Below are 20357 nucleotides of genomic sequence, written 5' to 3' on the forward strand. Positions count from 1 at the left end.
CTAAAACTTAAAGACTTAAAAACAACATCTACAATATGGGTATGTAAATATTATTCAGGATACAACAAAAATCATGTGAATGGACCCAAAAGGAAAAATAACCACAAACTTCCTTTATTTGGTTTGTTTTTTGCCTATTAATCAGGAAGGGTCTATATCAGAACATATAAGCCAAATTGTCCCCACAATGAGTGGTTCATGTTCTGGCTTCCTACAATATTTTTCTCATCTCTCTGTTCTAGCCCATAGAATGCCGCATTATAATTTATCAGCTTACTTATCTGTCTATCTACAAGCCAAGTAGTTTTAATTTATTTTGACAGGAGTGTGTGTGTGTGTGTGTGTGTGTGTCCAACTTGGTCTTGAAAGCTATGCAATGCTCCCCAGAAAAATGCACTCATGCAAAATTTAGAGCATAGTTTCAGGAGTTTCACAGACCTCCCCCTGGGTCCCAAAGTAAAAATCTCTGCCCTAAACAGCATTTTCTTAAGGGCAGGATCTTGTATTTCTAGCCCCTAACTGTCCAAGATGGCAGTCGATAAACATTTGGATAAATATTTAATGAACCAATTATTCCCATTTTCTTCATGTTGGCTTTTAAAGTCTACTTTTAAAATAGAAAATGTAAGTTTCATCTCTCTAGTATTTGTTTTGTAGAATCTACTTTTTAATATAATCCAGATACTTGGAGGTGGTTTTAAAAATTAGGAGTTTTTAATGACACCCAGGCTGAGGTGTTAAGGGGTGAAACGTACTGATGTCTGCAACTTTGAAATGTATCAAAACATAAGACGTATTGATGGATAGATAGATGGATACTTATGTAAATATCATATTTGTAAAGCAAATACAGGTAGATGTTCATTGTAGGATAGGCACCCGTTCATGGTATAACTCAACTTTTCTAAATGCTTGATAATAACACGTTGGAAAAGGTGACTTGTTTAGCTCAAAGAGGTACATTCCACTTTTAGATCTTGGAAGACATAAATCTATCATCCTTTTCTGTTTGCAGAGCTCTGTGGAGAATCTGAATAGTTCCCACTGTACACAAAGCTTCTTTTGGTAGAAAATAATTTTATTAACATAGCTGGGCAATTTATCTAATACAATTTAGAGAGCTCAAAAAATATAATTACTACACTGAAAATGCAACCCAGTCATTTACACAGATTTCGGAAGAGAGGCGCGCAAAACAGGAGAGAAGAGGTATGGTTTTGCGGTTGTAACGTCATCGGTGTACTAGTGGTGAATTGTTTTACGGACTGTAACCGTGATAGACTAGTTCATTTCAGTTTTCCTCATTTAGAGGGAAGAATAAGGAAATTTATGTCCTCTCTTATTCCCTGGAAACACCTTATGATTATACAGGAGGGGTGGAAGCGGTTATAGAGGCAGTATGTGTAGTGTACAAACGCTGGGGTCAGGGTGCTTGGATCCTACCTAGATTGGCACTGTGATATGGAGATAATAATGATCTCTACATCACAGGGCTGTTGTACCATAAAATGGAATAGCAACAACTGATCTATTATTATCATTATTACCTAACAAGTCATAATTGTGGCCTGACACGAAGAAAGTGGCTGAGCCAGTTGTCTCAAAGTCGTTTCCGTCTAGAATTCTGCGGTAAGGTCTGAGACAAATACCTCAGCTCTGATCAGCCCCTTTTCAGAGTAGCGGCCACTGGTCGGGAGTCCAATACCTGAAACCCGCGAAGCCCTGAGCACCTAGGAAACCACCGAAGCTGCGCGTGCGCGGGGACGCTCGCTCGCCCCGCCTCTCCGTGGTGAATAGTCTGTTCCATTCCTGAGGAATGTCGATAGCGGGGGGAACTTGGAACACTAGGCCCGGAACTACAGGTGTGTTACTAGTATCTCCAGCATTTTTCTACATGAGTGAGTCCTTATAATTATTATACTTCTACTCTGACTCCAGGACAGACCTCTGAAGAGAGTTTGGAACGGCTCCACCATCCATTCTCCTCCTCTCACCTGGGAACATTTGGGCTGGCCGGCGTGACGGCCTGGTACGGAAGCCTGGAGGGCCCCGCCCACTCCGTGGGCCCCGCCTACCTAGTGGGCCCCGCCTTCCCCGCCTCCCCGAGACCCGCTTTCCACTCCCCGCTGCGCAGCCAGGAAGTTCCTTCTCTTCTCCGCCCCGCCGGCCGCGGGCGAGCTGGACGTCAGCGCTGCCAGCGTGGAAACGGCGGCGGGGCGCGGGAGGCGGAAGTAGTGCCCGGGATCGCCGGCCTCCATCGGGCTCCACCGGCCGCCTCAGCCATGGATGCGCCCCTGGAGAAGGTCCGTACCGGGGGTGGACGCGGAGCGGCGGCCCGAGGCCCCCGCCTGTGGGGCGCCTGTTTCCCGGTCGCGAACTGCCATTGTGACCGGGGAGGGGGCCGGGGGCTAACGGGCCCGCCTGAGGAGGACTAGTCGTGGGGGCGTCCGGCCCGTAGCTCGAGGCTGGGGCCTGGTCACGTCACGGGGCCGGGGGTCTCTGGGGTCCCCGTGGGCCGGGAGAGGCTGAGCCGGGTTCTGCCCGGGGCTGCGAACGACCCGGAGCCCAGTCGGGGGCCGCGGGGCCGACCTTGGGGCCTGCGAGAGCTCGGCTCACCCTCTCGGATGACAGAGCTAACAACTTGCGGCCGCAGAAGCGCCTGGAATGAAGCCCCAGTTGTTTCGGAGCCAACTGGAAACCTGTAGGTTGTCTGTGGTCTCCAAGTTAGGAAGGGAGATGTGCAAGCAGTAATTTGCCATCTTCAGCGAGCCTAGGAATCACCTGGGGCCCTTGGTAAAAATCCAGATTTTCAGCCCTCGGGTCGGAACCTCGGGGGGCGGGACCGGGATCTGTGGGTTTAACGAGGTCCCCACGTGATTCTAATGCAGTAGTTTGAAAGACCCCTGAGGTCCAGAAAGGGGCGGGGCTTCTGTAGATTGTGAATTTCGTTTTTGGGGATGCTGCTGCTCCACAACTTTCTGGCTCCCCCTTTCCGTGGCGAGGGGAGACCCTGAGGTCAGTCGGAAATCCACTGGTAGCAGCGTTTTACTCTGGTTTCCTCTTGGGGGAACAGCAGCGTGATGTACCTGGCTGACCGCTCTGGCATGTGAAATGGATTCTAATTGTCCTGGATTTAGGGCTAGTAAACGAGAACCAGTGCTTGGATTTCTTCACGGATACCTACCTTCAGACCCTGACTTTCTGCCCTCCCTCAGTGTCCTTCTTTCTTTTCAAGCTTGGGAGTCTGCTTGTCCAGACCCGGTTTTTCATATATGTGGAATTCAGGAGCAATGCTAGTGTTTCAAGACTGCTTTATTTTAATTTTGAACTGGCAGAAGTAACATATTTTGTCATTTTTTCAATGCAGCAGCTGCTGTGGATTTGTTCACTTGTCACTGGAGAGTTGAAGGGAGTAATTGTACAAATTGAGCCAGATGTCTTTATGTGCACACAGTGGTATAGCCTACACCTCCGTTGTTTCTCATATATTGGGTGGAAGGAATCAAGAAAGGACAAAGATAATATGTTTTTCTTACACCGCCTCTGTGGTGAATGTTATGTGTTTTTCTGTCTAGGAATAAAGTCTTCCCAGGCTTTTGATGAGCACAGTGTCTACCTGTGGTGCTTTGAGTTTCAGTCTAAATCAGTGATTCTCAACCACCAGGCTGTTTTGTTCCCCAGGGGATATTTGGCCAACGTTTGGATACACTTTTGATTGTCACAATCAGGCGTTAGGAAGGGGCTGCTGGTACCTAGTGGGTAGAGGCCAGGGATGCTGCTAACATCCGACATTGCACAAGACATAGCCTGTACCAGAGAATTATCAGTAGTGCTGAGGCTGAGAACCCCTGGTCTACACCGTGTGTGGACCAGTAGTTGAATACAAATGCCAGTGGTTGAATACAAAATGATGCTAAAAATGTCCCTTCAGTGTTGTTTCCTTTCCAATTTCATAAAGAAGATGGGAGGGGCTTTGTGGCATTTCAGTTAGAAATCTAAAGAACTGAAGTGTTCTTTCCTCCAAGAATAGTTCATTATAGGCAGATCTGCAAAACAGAATGGGTTGGAATCCTGCTTCAAATATTACTTTTCTGGTATTTGATTACTAGATTACAGTGGTTGCTCCCTAAATGTTAATTGATGATAAAAGATCTTAAACCCTTCAGATGAAGATCTGAAGATGTACTGAAACTCCAGTGTGCTTAAGCCTGGCACATTAACAAAAATTGCAGGGATCTTTCAGGAATTCAGAATGTGTGGGCTGGAAGTCTCTGCCTTAGGCCAGTGTGTAAATTCTGAATGTAAGTTTTTCAGAACTAGTACTGTGTCTTATTTTTATATTCCCTGAAGCAATACAGGGCTTTACTTGTAATGAACAATTTCTCTTGGTGCTAAGTGGGCAGAAAAGAAAAAGCATTGCTGTAATATGAATGTTGAAAATTTTGTGTTGTGAAAAATAGTTTGAATCAAAGTAAAACATTGAATTGTGTCCATTCTGGTTTCTTTGAGGAGTAGACTGCTGGGTTAAATTCTACATTGCTAGTATAAATTTAAGAACTATTTGAGCAGTTCTGAATGATCCCATTTAAACTAATCCTTGCATAATTTAGACTGGCTACAGAAACCACAATGTTATTTGATACCCATCCTCTAAAATTTCAAGTAATCTCTCTCACTCTAAAATGTAGTGTGCTATCATTGTTTAATAGAATCACTCAGTACATTTCCTTTGGTCCAAATATAATTTTGTACCCTTGCTTTTTCTTTACGTGATATGTAGACATGCAGACCTGCGATGACAGAGCCATTTTCTTGCCTTGATTTGCTTTTCTTTCACAATATATGTTTTCTTTTTGTATTCAAAATTAGTGACATCCAGAGAAACTAGAGATAGGTTAATTATAGGGACAAGGAATTCAAGCTAGAAGAGTAGGCGCCTCAGCCCCCCCCAATACTGTCCGTCCAACTCATAAGGAACAAATCTCACAGTGTTTACTTATGTTAATATCCAAGTTTTAAAATGCCACAGGAAGTAATAACGCTGATGCTGAAGATCTTAATAAGGTGTTCAACACACCTACATAACACCTGATAGTAAAAACTTGCTACTTTAAACTTGTAGAACAGCCCAGATCTTTTCCTGCTGCTTGGAAAAATCTCATTCTTCCTGGGTATTATGTTTAGACAAGGTGTATAGCAGTTTGTTTTGCACTTTTAATTCCAACCTTGAGTAAACTTAGAGCAGATGTCTCAACCTTGGCACCGCTAACATTGGGCTGGATAATTCTCTATTGTAGGAGGCTGTCCTGTGTACTGTAGAATGTTTAGCAGCATCCCTGGCCTCCACCCACTAGATGACAGTACCACCCCTCCCCCCAGTGTGACAACCAAAAACATCTCCAGTTGAGGCAGTTGTCCCCTGGGGGTGAGAGGATCCCCTCTGGTTGAGAACCACTGACTTAGAGAATCTAGAGCTGCACTGTCCACCAGCCACATTTAAAAAAAAAATTTATTTCATTTATTTATTATTTCTGGCGACGTTAGGTCTTTGTTGCTGTGTGCAGTCTTTCTCTAGTTGTGGCCAGTGGGGCTACTCTTCGTTGCGGTGCGCGGGCTTCTCACTGCAGTGGCTTCTCTTGTTGCAGAGCACAGGCTCTAGGTGCGCAGGCTTCAGTAGTTGCGGTGCGTGGGCTTAGTAGTTGTGGCGCACGGGCTTAGTTGCTCTGCGGCATGTGAGATCTTCCTGGACCAGGGCTTGAACCCGTGTACCCTGCATTGGCAGGCAGATTCTAAACCACTGCGCCACCACGGAAGCCCCACCAGCCACATTTGGCTATTTAAATTTAAATGTAATTAATTAAAATTAAATAAATTTAAAATTTAGTTCCTCAGTCACATTAGCCACATTTCAAGCGTTCAACAGTCACAATGTGGTTTTAGGCTGCAGTACTGGGGCAGCACAGATAATAGAAATGTTCACCACAGAAAGTTCTATTGGATAGTGCTATAGAGCGGGGCCAATTTATTTATTGTACCGTATATCTAATTCTTGTCTCTAAAAGAGGCAACCTCGAGCCTGTTTCTGATGTAAATAATTACAACCAAACCCATTTTTTACTGTTGTACTCATCCTGAGCTAAGTTCCCCGCTACCCCCTTGGACCTGATTTTGGAAAATTCTGTTACCACCTTACTGTTTATAAGGGGCAATAGGAGCTGCGTGGATGGAACATTGCTGATCATTACTGATAAGGACTACCAGAATTTCTGTTCCTGCTCTTTACTTAAAAAGCTCACGAAAATGAACCCCTATTAGCCAAGCTTGAAATGACCAGTTTCTGTGATAAGCCTTTATAGATCCCTCTCTTACCTAGAATAGAAGGACTCCTGTGAGGATATGATAGCCTATAATGTTACCATTCATTTAAAGCTGATCTCTGTATCATCATGATTGAGGGTTTTGCATACAGATGCATGGTGCCTAAGGCAGTAAATGATTATCAAATGCTGGGTGTCAGGGAAAACGTGGCACAAAGTTCCTGATCCTAAAAATTTATGGCGTTGGTGGTTCTCGAGTTATTCAAAATTTCAGCAGTAGTTAGCAGAGCTGTTGGTGGTCCCCAGTCCTGTGTGTTCCACCTTATCTAGAATTATGAGTTATAATTATAGATAGCAGTTGTTTGAGCTTAAAGTCATCTGTTTTCACCCGAAGCAGAAACCTGTTTTGACTTAAATTTTTTATTACTGGCCAACTATGGTCAAAGCCCAGTGCTGAGTGCTGAGAGAGACACAAGGTGAATAAGACATGATCCCTGGGAGAGGTTACATTATAGTAAGGGGCATTCAAGTTTAGGCAAAGCCTTGTATAGCAAAAGAATCACAGGAATTAAGAAACAAAGGGCATCGAGTGAGTGACCAGGAAAGAGTATGTGGAAGAGATTCTTTAGGTAGAATATTTAGTTCAGAATCATGGCTTTTCTAGGTTTGTTTTAAATGTAAATATAATGTAGATTTTTACTTTATAATATGTTTGTGCCTAATGTTATTGCTGGTAGAACATAAGAGAAAGGAAGCCATTTTATCTTTTAAAGTTAGATATAAAAAATATGCCTCCAGTCACTTTGAAAATGTTTAAAAATTCCTTTCAGAAATTTATCTAGCTTAAATTAAATCCATTCTCTCCAAACAATAGTCAAGGGCCATAAAACTATTTTGAGTTTAATATTTTGTTTATTTAATTTCTGTTACTATTGCAGTAGTTTTTGTTTTTTGTGGCAAATGCTATGTGTTTAGCTGCCTTAAGGTTAGTTAGTCCTTGAGGCCCAGCCTGGGGCCCTGTCCACTTTTTTTTCCCCCAGTGCCTGTGGAAAAGGCATTCTGAGTTTCAAATGACTGAGGGCAAAGTAAACCTTTCTGAGATCTTTCCTATGCGCAGAAAAACAGAAACAGCAAAGTAAGGCCTTCAGTCTGAAGCTGCAACTCAGGGACATTGAACATTTTGCTTCAGTGAGATTTTCAGGAGCCTAGTGAGACTGAATTACTTATTAGACTGGACATTGTATTGGTGCAGTCATATGAAATTGCTGTTTTTGTCCCCTAGAAATATCTGAATATTGGCAGTTTTACACAGTTTACAGTTTTACAACAGTAAAGGTCTGAAGATACATAGAAGGAAGGAATTGATGGGTTCCTTTCCTTAGAATTATTATTTTTAAGATAAGGTTGGCAACATTAAACCTGCATAATTCCAATTCAGTTTTGGAAATAATGATATTGATAAGGGTAATGGATATCTTTATCTTTCTGAATTGATCCCCCAATAAGTCCTAGGAAACACCTCTTTAAGAAGCATATCTTAGTGACTTATTTTTTCCAGTGACTATAGCATGTTTTGCTTTAAGCAATTTTCTTTTTGTTCCAGAATAAGTATGTGATTCCAGATAAACTAGTAAACTTAGAAATAGAGCTTGCCTGTCGTGGTATTTTTCCATCCGTGTAGTTATCGGCAAACGCTCATAATACAATGTCTAAATGAACTATATGTAAAATAGATAACTAATAAGGACTTTACTGTATAGCACAGGGAACTCTACTCAATACTCTGTAATGGCCTATATGGGAAAAGAATTTTAAAAAGAGTGGATATATGTATATGTATAGCTGATTCACTGTGTTATACACCTGAACCTAATACAACATTGTAAATCAACTATACTCCAATAAAAATTTAAAAAATAAAAAATAAAATAAAATGTCTAAGTGAATTGATTCTCTTGGAATACATTTTTTGAAATTTAGACTTCGATCCCTGGCCTTCCCATCATGTATCTTAAGGCAAGTAAACTGAATGCCCCTTTTTTCCTTCTGTGTACTTCTGTTTTTTTTTTTAACTGTTTTATTTATTTATTTATTTATTTATTTTTGGCTGTGTTGGGTCTTCATTGCTGCATGCAGGCTTTCTCTAGTTGTGGTGAGGAGGGGCTACTCTTTGTTGCAGTGAATGGGCTTCTCATTGCAGTGGCTTCTCTTGTTGTGGAGCACGGGCCCTAGGCGCAAGGGCTTCAGTAGTTGTGGCACACAGGCTCAGTAGTTGTGGCACACGGGCTTAGTTGCTCCGCAGCATGTGGGATTTTCCCGGACCGGGGCTCAAACCCGTGTCCCCTGCATTGGCAGGCGGATTCTTAACCACTGCGCCACCAAGGAAGTCCCTGTGTACTTCTACTGATGCCAGGTTTGATCTGGTGTTACTAACTTTGCTGCCTCCTTATTGCTACCAGATTTTCCCTGCTCTTTTGTATATTTTTGCCCCTTTTTTTCCCTGTATGTTCTTTTTTGCCTCTTTTCATGAGGGATTTGTAAGTTTAAATACTAACACCTCATGCAATATTTGCAAATCCCTTTTCAACTAAAATATTTTGCTTAATGAGCCAATAAGTACAGTATGTCTTCATGTTCTCACACACTCAAGCATAAAGTCCACACTCAAGCGTAGTTAAAAATAAGATTTTCCAAGAGTATCCAATTCTTAAAAGACAAACATAGACGAAAGTGCCTTGTTCTTTTTTTTTTTTTTCTGCGGTACGCGGGCCTCTCACTGTTGTGGCCTCTCCTGTTGCGGAGCACAGGATCCGGATGCACAGGCTCAGCGGCCATGGCTCATGGGCCTAACCGCTCCGCGGCATGTGGGATCTTCCTGGACCAGGGCACGAACCCGCGTCCCCTGCATTGGCAGGCGGACTCTCAACCACTGCACCACCAGGGAAGCCCGAGTGCCTTGTTCTTAATTACTTTTCTGTTGGAACTACACAAAAGTATTTACAGATGTAGAAATTGAGGCTCCAATGAGTAAGCCAGGTTTGCAAAGTGCTATTATTACCTTGGAGAATCCCTACATTTTCTCTCATTGCTGACCCATAAGGAACAGCTGTGTTCTGAAGCAGCTGCTGCTGTTCTTATTGTTTCTCTGAGATGTGTAGTATTTGGGGCACTTGTTTAGTGCTAGACAGTGGGCATTCTTTGTGTTTTCACCTGGGAGGAAAATATATGGTTTTTGGAGAGTTGATACTTGCATGCTTATCACTATCCAGGATTAACCTTGCTTAGAAAGCTGTGGAAGGCAAAAGAGTAGGTGAAATGTTAGAAACATCAATTCAGAGCTTTATCTGATCATGTTGATCAATTGAAGAAAGGTAGTGATCTGTTTTTTTATTGAAGTATAGTTGATTTATAGTGTTGTGGTAATTTCTGTGTAGTGATTTTTTTTGGTAAGTCTAATGCAAATGTTGGAAACTAGCATTTGTTAATATCAAGGCCTTCTATCTGGTACGATCAGCTGGTATTCTCACATGCTTTAGTTTTTCTTCTGTAAATAGTCCTAGATCCCCCCAAAATGAACATTCCTCCCCTGAAAAAAGTTTATTGAAACATGGTATTGTATACTTCTATTATTAATGAATGTTGTGATTTATATATTTTAAAATTACTATTTAAACTTCCCCTTTTCTGGACGTTGCTTCTTTTTAAATGTTTAGCTCTGTATTTTTCAAATAGCAGTTATTCATATACCATCTTTGTGAATTTTGTCACATCAGTTACCACTTTTACTGTTATTTGCTAAATATTTCTTTTCAGTCAACTAAATCAATTCGACCTCCTTCTTTAAAATTGAGGAACAATTTATATACAATAAAAATATGCGCTTTAATTGTACAGTTTGAGTTTTGGCAGTTGTGTATAGTCATATAACCACCAGCATAATCAAGATATGGAGCATTTCCATCTCCCTAAAAAGTTCCCTTGTGCCCCTTTGCAAGTGGATCCCAGATCTGCTTTCTGTCACTACAGCCCTTTTTTTAAAAACTTAGATTTGTGCTAAACAGTAATGTTTATGAATTCAGGGTTTGAGGTATTATTTTTTCCCTAATTCATGTGAAAGTAAATCATATAGTTTTTGGTCACACTTTGGTAGGCTGATTTAACTGAAGAAAATGTATACAAGAGCTTGATTAAGCATTTGAAAGCTGAGAAAATTTTAAGTGACTGGAGAGCAGTAGTTCCCAAATCTTAGGCCCTAAGATTTTATTATTCTTCTGCTGTAGTTTCCACTTTTTTTTTTTGCGGTATGCGGGCCTCTCACTGTTGTGGCCTCTCCCGTTGCGGAGCACAGGCTCCGGACCCGCAAGCCCAGTGGCCATGGCTCACGGGCCCAGCTGCTCTGCGGCATGCTGGATCCCCCCGGACCGGGGCACGAACCCGTGTCCCCCACATCGGCAGGCAGACTCTCAACCACTGCGCCACCAGGGAAACCCATGTAGTTTCCACTTTTGAAAGGTTATTATAAACAACTTCTCAGTTAATAAACTTTATTAACAAATGATTGTTTATTCCATTACTAATAACTGGATGTTAATTTTCAATAACATCCATTAAAATAGTGTGGGTTTTTCCCCCCCAAACTGCAGATTACATCCTATATATGAGATGTCAAATCAATTTAGCAGGTCATGACCAGCAGCTTTTTTTTTTAATGAAGTAGAATAAAATGATAAATATAATGTATTCCGAATAATATGGGTAGGAATAGTACCATTGTTACCTCATAACTAAGTTGATATAATTCTAGCCAAAAGCAAAAATAAGTGATTTTTTTCATTAACCCATGTTGCCTTATTCCAAATAAATTTATAATTTCCTACTAGCTTGAAAAATAGTGAATTACTTCCTGACCTCCTTTACTATTTTAACTTGCATTTGACTTTCAATTTTTTTCCTCCAACATTTAAATTGTGAGAATTTTAATGCTATTTCACCATTACGTATATACTATTTCTTCTTCTGATAGTGGCAGGATATTTTAATATTTAATATCCCACACTGACTGAAAGTGATGGAAATCAACTAGTATAAAAATGATTGTTGAAAAGATGCTTATAAAAGAATGAATGGCAGGGCTTGTTTTACAAAATGAGTTGTCTAGTTCTGTGACAGTTATCATATGAACAATTGAATGGTTCTCCTTAGGAGTTTTGAACTTGCTTTAAGCCATGCCATGCATCTATGTTAGACGTAATTGAAGCAAAAATACTGAATCCACTTCGGTACACAGAATCAACATAGCTGAAATATAATTTACAAATTTGCAATCTAATGACTAACAGTGTAATAATGGTTTCTGAATCTTCAGTAGTGAACATGTGGTAGTTTTGTAATTAGAAAGTGAACCTGTGGATATACACACTCCGTAGGTGCACAGGCTTCAGTAGTTGTGGCACATGGGCTCCGTAGTTGTGGTTCGTGGGCTGTAGAGTACAGGCTCAGTAGTTGTGGCGCACGGGCTCAGTTGCTCCGTGGCATGTGGGATCTTCCCGGACAGGGCTTGAACCCGTGTCCCCTGCATTGGCAGGCAGATTCTTAACCACTGCACCACCAGGGAAGTCCCAAGGATTATCTTTTTTTTTTTTTTTTTTTTTTTTTTTTGCTGTATGCGGGCCTCTCACTGCTGTGGCCTCTCCCGTTGCGGAGTACAGGCTCCAGACGCGCAGGCCCAGCGGCCATGGCTCACGGGCCCAGCCGCTCTGCGGCATGCGGGATCCTCCCGGACCGGGGCACGAACCTGCGTCCCCTGCATCAGCAGGCGGACTCTCAACCACTGCGCCACCAGGGAAGCCCAGGATTATCTTTAAAATGAGGCCTTACTTAGCTCTAATTATGGTTCTTGAGACAAGAGCTTTTTCAAAATGTGAGTTGCTTTGTTTACTTTTTTGATGAACTTGAGGAGCAGTATTGCCTAGTGGTCAGGAGCACTGGTTCTAGAGTAGTACAGACCTTGTTTTAAATTCTGGCTCCAAAGCATACTAACTCTGTGCCTTTGGGTTAGCCAGGCAGTAATGCATGTAAAGGTGTTAATTAGATGATGCTTGAATATAGCAAGCAACTCAGTAAGTGTTAGTAATTATTAAGGATCACAAATCTTGTTGAGCCCTTTTTCTGTGCCAGATCCTGTGTTAGATGCTAAGGGTTGAAAAAATATGACATTCTTCTGGGAACCTGGCATAGAATACTATTTTTTTTCTTCCTTCAATATTGTAAAACAGCCTCCTTCTAAATACCAAATAATGGACATCTTTATTCAACTTGATTCTTCACTCATTTTGGTTTGTGTCTGGCTGTTACCCTGCTATTATTTATTAACATTTATCACACAAGTACTCTGGCACTGTAACAGGTACTGAGGATACGAAATGTGAATAAGAAAGTAGTTGCTGCCCTTAATAGAAGCTTATGGAGGCATGGTTTAAGGAACCAATTTATAAATATTTTTCTTAGAGTATTTCTTTTCTTTTTTTTTTTTTTTTTTTTGCGGTACGCGGGCCTGTCACTGCTGTGGTCTCTCCTGTTGCGGAGCACAGGCTCCGGACGTGCAGGCTCAGCGGCCATGGCTCACGGGCCCAGCTGCTCCGCGGCATGTGGGATCCTCCTGGACCGGGGCACGAACCCGTGCCCCTGCATCGGCAGGTGGACTCTCAACCACTGCGCCACCAGGGAAGCCCTTTAGAGTATTTCTTGACTTAAGGCCTAATATCCGGCAACTGGATAACATTTTTTTTTTTTTTTTTTTTTTTTTTTTTTTCTTTTTGCGGTATGCGGGCCTCTCACTGTTGTGGCCTCCCCCGTTGCGGAGCACAGGCTCCGGACGCGCAGGCCCAGCGGCCATGGCTCACGGGCCCAGCCGCTCCGCAGCATATGGGATCCTCCCAGACCGGGGCACGAACCCGTATCCCCCGCATCGGCAGGCGGACTCTCAACCACTGCGCCACCAGGGAGGCCCCCAACTGGATAACATTTTATATTTTGGATTATCCCGTTAACACAAGCATGTGAGAGTCTACATCATATTCACATTTAATTGATTCCAATTTAACTAAAAGTGCTATTTTCCCTACGCACCCACTACCCACTCCCCGCTGTCCCCACTTCACTCCCTAAAAGAGAGTAGGATCAAGAACAATTTAAATGTCAGCCTTTCCATTCAATGAGTGTGTGCTTGCTGTCTTGAGAGACTCAAATGGAGAAATGTGAAGCTGCACTTCCCTCTTGCCTCTCTCAGTGTAAGCATCTTGTCATCACATGTGATTCTGGTGTTTAAAAATAAGTATTGTCATATGAAGTGGCTTCTAAACTAAGTCAACTATTTTGTCTATTCTTAACTGAAAAATCTGTTCAATGTTATAGGAGAAGTTAGCCGTGTTGAACTTAGAGCCAGTATGTTGATATCCAATATGCCATGCCTTCCTAAGGGGTTTCAGAGGTAATATGACAACCCAAGAATCAAGCTGACTTTAGATTCTTGGTCTTATAAGAGAAGTCAAAATTAGTAGGAGTCTGAATGGCTGCTTTCAAAAAGCATATAATCTAATTGGGGAGAATACCTATACTGGAAGGATCATCTATAAAACAATTCATAGTAAAGAATGTAAAGAATTGTGAGGATAAATGGCAGTTGCATATTAGAATGGCCCCAGTTTCAAGCCTTCCGTCCTGTTGTCCCCATAAATACAGTCATTTGTCAGGCAGTGAGTCCAGGTTTTTGGTTTAGGAAAAAATGGTATCGATATCATTAGAGGGGATGTGAACATGTGAAAATGGTTTTATCCATAGGGGTTTCTTAGAAGTAGTGAATTGTGATTTAATAGGTAGTTAGAGGTGGATAAAAGGTACAAGGACATTTCAGATGGGGCAGATGTTATAAGCATGAAACACGGAGGTGTAATTGATCAAGCAAACTGTTTATCTTTTCATTTGGCCAGATGATCAGGGATTGATGTGTCACAGGAGATAAGGGTGGTAAGGACCATGACCAGCAGACTGAGGAGCAAGATCAATTCTCTTGACCATTATCTGTTCCTCATCCTACTCAGAACTGTTAATGGAGAGCATGGAGACCCTTTTAGATTACTCTCTAACCCATCTGGTGCTTACATTTAAATCGTGATTTTTATTGGAAACACCTGTTTTTTTTAATGATTTTTTTTTTTCTCGTGTAAAAATCAGGTCAGATGTGGCTATGTGATTATTTTCTAATCTCTTGTAGAATCAGTGTGATGTAATAGAAACAGGCAGAAACACATCAGGAAACCAGGGTTCTGGCACCTCTCTGTCATTTATTAGTTCCATGAGCCTAGGCAAGTCAGTGTACCTCTCTAAGTCTTAGTTTCCTCTTCTCTAAAATGTTACACCAGAATCAGAGGTTTTCATGCTTATACTTTTTTTTCTTCTTTTTAATGAAACTTTTTACAAGTGAAACTTTACAGCTACCCAACCTCTTCTCCCCAAAGTTCTTTCCAGGAGTCTTAAGGCTGAGAAGAACACAGGTGGGAAATCCCTGGACTAGACCCCTAAGGTCCCTTCTAGAATTAATATTTTCTGATACTTACATTGATAAACAGTAGAATTTCTTTAAAAAAAAACAATTTTGAGGAGGTAACACAGTACTAAAGGTAATATACACTCATTGCACATCTACATTGTATAAACTATTACGAGGTACAAGAGACAATATGAAGAGAAAAGCAGATAACTACACTTGAAGTGTATTTGAAGAGTAAGGGGGGAACAAGGGAGAGCTTCTGTGATTGTTTATAACCCAACTCATACTATATAGAGATTCAGGGCAACAAGATTGTCTCTCTAAAAATTTTTACGGAGATGTAAGAAGAAAGAAAGGAAAATGAGTGTTTCAATTCTGCAAGAATTTTTAAAAATTTGTTTCGTTTATGTTTTGAATGGGAGATAGATGTACACGTGGTACTAAATTCCAAAAGGAGCAAAAGGATATGAACTAAAAAGACTTCCTCTGACCCCTGTAGCCATTCTTTGGAGTCAATCACTATTGCTAGCTTGTGTAAGCATCCCAGAGTTTTTAGAAGTACTTGCAGATCTTTGAGCGTATTAGTTTCCTGGGGCTGCTGTAACAAATGAGCACAAACTGGGTGGCTTAGAACAACAGAAATATGTTCTCTCTCAGTCCTGGAGGCCAGAAGTTTGAAATCACTGTCTCGGGGCTGAAATCAAGGGCTGGCAGGGCTGCGCTCCCTCCAGAGGCTCGGGGGAGTGTCCCTTCCTTTCTTGTTCCAGCTTATGTTGCTTGCCAGCCATCCTTCCCTGTTTGGTGGCTCCATCACTCCAGTTTCAAGGCCAGCATCTTCAAATCTCTCTCTGCTCTGTCTTCACATAGTCTTCTCTCTCTGTGTGGCCTCCCTCCAATTCTCTCATGTGGATATATGTGATTGAATTTAGGGCTCACCTGGATGATTCAGGGTAATCGTGCCATCTCAAGATCCTTAATCACATCTGCAAAGACTTTGTCATATAAGGTAACGTTCACAAATTCCAGGGATTAGGATGTGAATATCCTTTGGGGGGCTATTTTTCAGCCTACTACAACAGTAAAATGAATAGTATACTATACATACTTTTCTGGACCTTGCTTCTAATAGTGAAAAACTGAAATAACCTAAGGGTCCATTAATTCAGGACTGGTTCAGTAAATTATAATACATCCATCAGATGCAAAAAGGTGTAACCACTAAGAAGAATGAAGTGGACCTGCTGACATGGAACCATATTCACTATAAAGTAGAAAAAAGCAATTTGGAGAGGGGCATATGAGCAAAGTGAAACTTTGGAGAGATACATGTCAAACTTAAAAGTGGCCTCCCCTGGGGAGTGGGACTTTTTTATGTTATACCTTTGTACTGTTGGAATTTTAAAATCAAACATGTTCTTTAATAATCCAGGTATTTTATAATAAATCCAGAAGAAAATGGACTTGCATTTAGTTTTTCTGGATGAATTATGTTGCAGAAGTAATAGAGGGTTGTTAAAATTTAACCTTTTGAAAATGTGTTTCCCAGATAGCAGACCCTACACTAGCTGAAATGGGAAAAAACTTGAAGGAGGCCATGAAGATGCTAGAGGACAGTCAGAGGTGAGCCTATGGAACAGAAGTAACCCATTAAATGTGTTCAACCTGCTATGAAACTGGCGGCACTAGTTTCCTTCTGTTAAAGACACCTCTTGGTCTGTCATACAGAGTGAAGTAAGTCAGAAAGAGAAAGACAAATACCGTATGCTAACACATATATATGGAATCTAAGAAAAAAAATGTCATGAAGAATCTAGGGGTAAGACGGGAATAAAGACACAGACCTACTAGAGAATGGTCTTGAGGATATGGGGAGAGGGAAGGGTAAGCTGTGACAAAGTGAGAGAGTGACATGGACATATATACACTACCAAACGTAAAATAGATAGCTAGTGGGAAGCAGCCGCATAGCACAGGGAGATCAGCTCGGTGCTTTGTGACCACCTAGAGGGGTGGGATAGGGAGGGTGGGAGGGAGGGAGATGCAAGAGGGAAGAGATATGGGAACAGATGTATATGTATAACTGATTCACTTTGTTATAAAGCAGAAACTAACACACCATTGTAAAGCAATTATACTCCAATAAAGATGAAAAAAAAAAAAGACACCTCTTGGTTTCAGAATGTCACACTTAGCTTCAGCTGACTTTAAAATTGGTATTTGTCTTGGGTATAAGGTGCTTTGTAATTAAAGGATTTTGAAATTAAGGGGCAGGACTTAAAATTTTCAGTTCTGCCTACTAAGAGTTTCATTTATTTAATATATTGACTTGCATCTGTAAATACTTCTCACTGTATATTCAGGTCATATAGGGCATCAGCTAACCAAGAAGTGGGTTGAAGTGTTATTATATTTTTAATATTATTTTCCTGAAACTAAACCCTACCCCAGCCTGGGGGCTGGGACGAGAAGGCAAGATGTGTGTTTCAAATCTCACATCAGGTACTAAGAGGTTGTGAGCAACATTATCACATGTTCATGCTCAAATGTTAGAAGGTTAACAGTTTTTTATTTCCTTTAAATTAGAAGAACAGAGGAGGAAAATGGAAAGAAGCTCCTATCAGGGGATATTCCAGGGCCACTGCAAGGCAGGTAGGTGGCAATGAAGATAAGTACCTTTACTTAGGGTGTACACTTTCTTTAAACCAAGATTTTACCATCACTGACTTACAATTTTAGTTTTAATGAGCACAAAGCAAATTGAGAGTTATATGCAGTATAACATCAGAAAACTGAAATGCCATTGGTTGGTTGGTGATAATGCTAAACCTACTGTTTCTCCCCCTTTCCCGTTCAGAGTTTAACACAACCTCTTAACTCAAAAGTGATACGCAAACTCATAATTATAACTCAACTATCACACTTGATTCATCCTTGAAACCAGTAATCTATTTGGTAGACTGAGCTTTATTGTGAGAGTTATTTTAACTTGATAAGATTTATCATTTTATTATATAGTAAATGAAAGGAAAATGTCAACTCTAATTTATTAGCAGAGTGGTTTATTTTTTGGCAACTAAAGCAAGTCTGTCAAGTGTTTGTGACTTGAGCTAGCAGGGAAGAGGTCAGAAAAATAAGTAGTTATCCAACTAACATTTTCACAGGATGTTAGCACTCAATCTGGAGTTAAAGTCCCGACCCAGTTTCCCTCAGACAAACTTATTATTTTTTTTATTACCAGGAAACTGTACGTAGGTAAATAGTACAACTCCCTTAAGTTGTCCTTTGACCTGAATATAAATATGTACAATAAGTATGTTGCAAAAGAATAGTATAGAGGAAGGATCCCAGTGTGCCAATAAATGTCACATCTAACACACCCAGATACTAATTTTTTTTTTTTGGCTGCGTTGGGTCTTCGTTGCTGTGCACAGGCTTTCTCTAGTTGCAGCAAGCAGGGGCTACTCTTCGTTGCAGTGCACTGGCTTCTCATTGCAGTGGCTTCTCTTGTTGCAGAGCACGGGCTCTAGGCACGCGGGCTTCAGTAGTTGTGGCACGTGGGCTCAGTAGTTGTGGCTCGCTGGCTCTAGAGCGCAGGCTCAGTAGTTGTGGTGCACGGGCTTAGTTGCTCCGCGGCATGTGGGATCTTCCCGGACCAGGGCTCAAACCCGTGTCCCCTGCAGTGGCAGGTGGATTTTTAACCACTGTGCCACCAGGGAAGTCCCCAGATACTAATATTTTAAAATAAGCACTCCTGCTTATAGAAGAAGGGTGCTGACTTGAAGTCCTCTATGGGTGAAGTTCATTCTCCAACTGAGAACAGGAACCAAATCTTATAATGTCTCCTCATCCCAGGCCTACTGAAGGGAATTAAAGGGTTCCACTCATCCCACAGAAGTTTCCCTAGAAGACATACTACCAAGAACATCTGTAATTCTCAGAGTGGGAGGGCATTAATGGCACCGGTCAGGAGTATTCACACTAATAATGCTAATAGCCAGCGCCTGATATAGCACTTCCCCAGGCGTGGCATTCGGTGCTTTCCATGGACTAACCGCATCCTCACAGTTGTATAATGTAGGGCTTCATGAGTTTCAGTAGCTTGCTCAAGGTCATGTGGCCTCATCTCTACACAATGTCCAAGGATCACAGTCCCTCACACGTGAAGGTCAGCACCTTGAGGAGGATAGGTTTGGGGACATTGTTTTGATGGTGCTTTTTGAAAAGAGATAACTTTTTAAAAAAAATTTATTTTGGGCTGCATTGGGTCTTCATTGCTGCACATGGGCTTTCTCTAGTTGCGGTGAGCGGGGGCTACTCTTCTTTGCAGTGTGCAGGCTTCTCATTGCAGTGGCTTCTCTTGTTGCAGAGCACAAGCTCTAGGCGCACGGGCTTCAGTAGCTGTGGCTCATGGGCTCTAGAGCGCAGGCTCAGTAGTTGTGGCGCACGGGCTTAGTTGCTCCACGGCATGTGGGATCTTCCTGGACCAGAGCTCGAACACTTGTCCCCTGCATTGGCAGGCAGATGCTGAACCACTGCGCCACCAGGGAAGCCCGAAAGAGAGAACTTTTTATTAGTCACATTCTCATTAATAGAGTGATAGTATTTTGACATCACATGTTTTACAAGTCGCCTTGCCATTGCTTAGAACTTCACCTTTCATGTTCTTCTCTTAAGTTTCCACCTCCTCATGTGATGAGCGTTTAAAAACATACCTTGGGTAGAAGTAAGTGTTTACACTGCAAGCGAATCTGCAGTTTCCCCAGCTTGGGGAAGAGGTAATAATAAATCATGTTTGCATTTCGTGTTTAGCTCTGTTAGAACAAACAGACAAGACTCCCACGTGGAGGGAAGCTAGATACGCCAGTGGCACTGGAGTATTCTTGCTGCTTTTGTGACCTTCCAACAGCTTATAAGGACTACTTCGGCCCTTATTACATGCTTATTAAATAGTCTCCAAGATTCAAATGAACAGGTAGAGAAATATTGCTAAAGCTGGTGAAATTTTTAAAAATCAAATTAATATTTAGGCAGAAGATTTAATCGCAAGTAAGGTTATATTCAGAATTCAGTTGATAATTTGAGGTTTGTTTTAAAAATGATGTATGCTGTATCTCAAAACACATTATTTCTTTCGTAGCTACTCAGTTAAAAAAGAAAGCATGTCAAGCTAGTTTAGACGAGAGAAAATAGTGAGAGACCGGTGAGGGATGTGTGCTGTTTCCACCTGTTTGTCAGCTGTTTTTCTGTTCCGCAGTGGACAAGACATGGTGAGCATCCTCCAGTTAGTTCAGAATCTGATGCACGGAGATGAAGATGAGGAGCCCCAGAGTACCCGGTAATGGAGAACAGTTGGCAGCTTCTGTTTGAAAGTATATGTGTTCTTGATTTTGATAATGATTGCATTCTCACAAGTTGCTGCAGTAATAAGCTATATTTAATTCCTAGTTACATGTGATATTAAAATGATCAGTTTCTTCAGAGAGACATTGACA

General features: G+C 41.6%; 1 protein-coding gene across 2 annotated transcripts in view; it reads left to right on the top strand.

Annotated features, from left to right (window-relative positions):
- Positions 1-2127: 2127 nt before the first annotated feature.
- The window catches only part of PDXDC1 (pyridoxal dependent decarboxylase domain containing 1), a 53590-nt gene continuing 35360 nt past the window's right edge, over positions 2128-20357 (top strand). Inside the window, exons 1-4 of one of the 2 annotated variants that reach the window (XM_082644217.1) lie at positions 2128-2303; positions 16412-16485; positions 17449-17514; positions 20120-20200. In XM_082644217.1, the coding sequence (XP_082500343.1) occupies positions 2283-2303; positions 16412-16485; positions 17449-17514; positions 20120-20200 (242 nt within the window). In that variant the 5' untranslated portion in view covers positions 2128-2282. The remainder of the gene's footprint in view (positions 2304-16411; positions 16486-17448; positions 17515-20119; positions 20201-20357) is intronic. The other variant, XM_082644218.1, reaches the window with a different exon arrangement.

The sequence above is a fragment of the Mesoplodon mirus genome (genome assembly GCF_964341445.2).
Source record: "Mesoplodon mirus genome assembly, chromosome: 15".
Lineage (NCBI taxonomy): Eukaryota > Metazoa > Chordata > Mammalia > Artiodactyla > Ziphiidae > Mesoplodon > Mesoplodon mirus.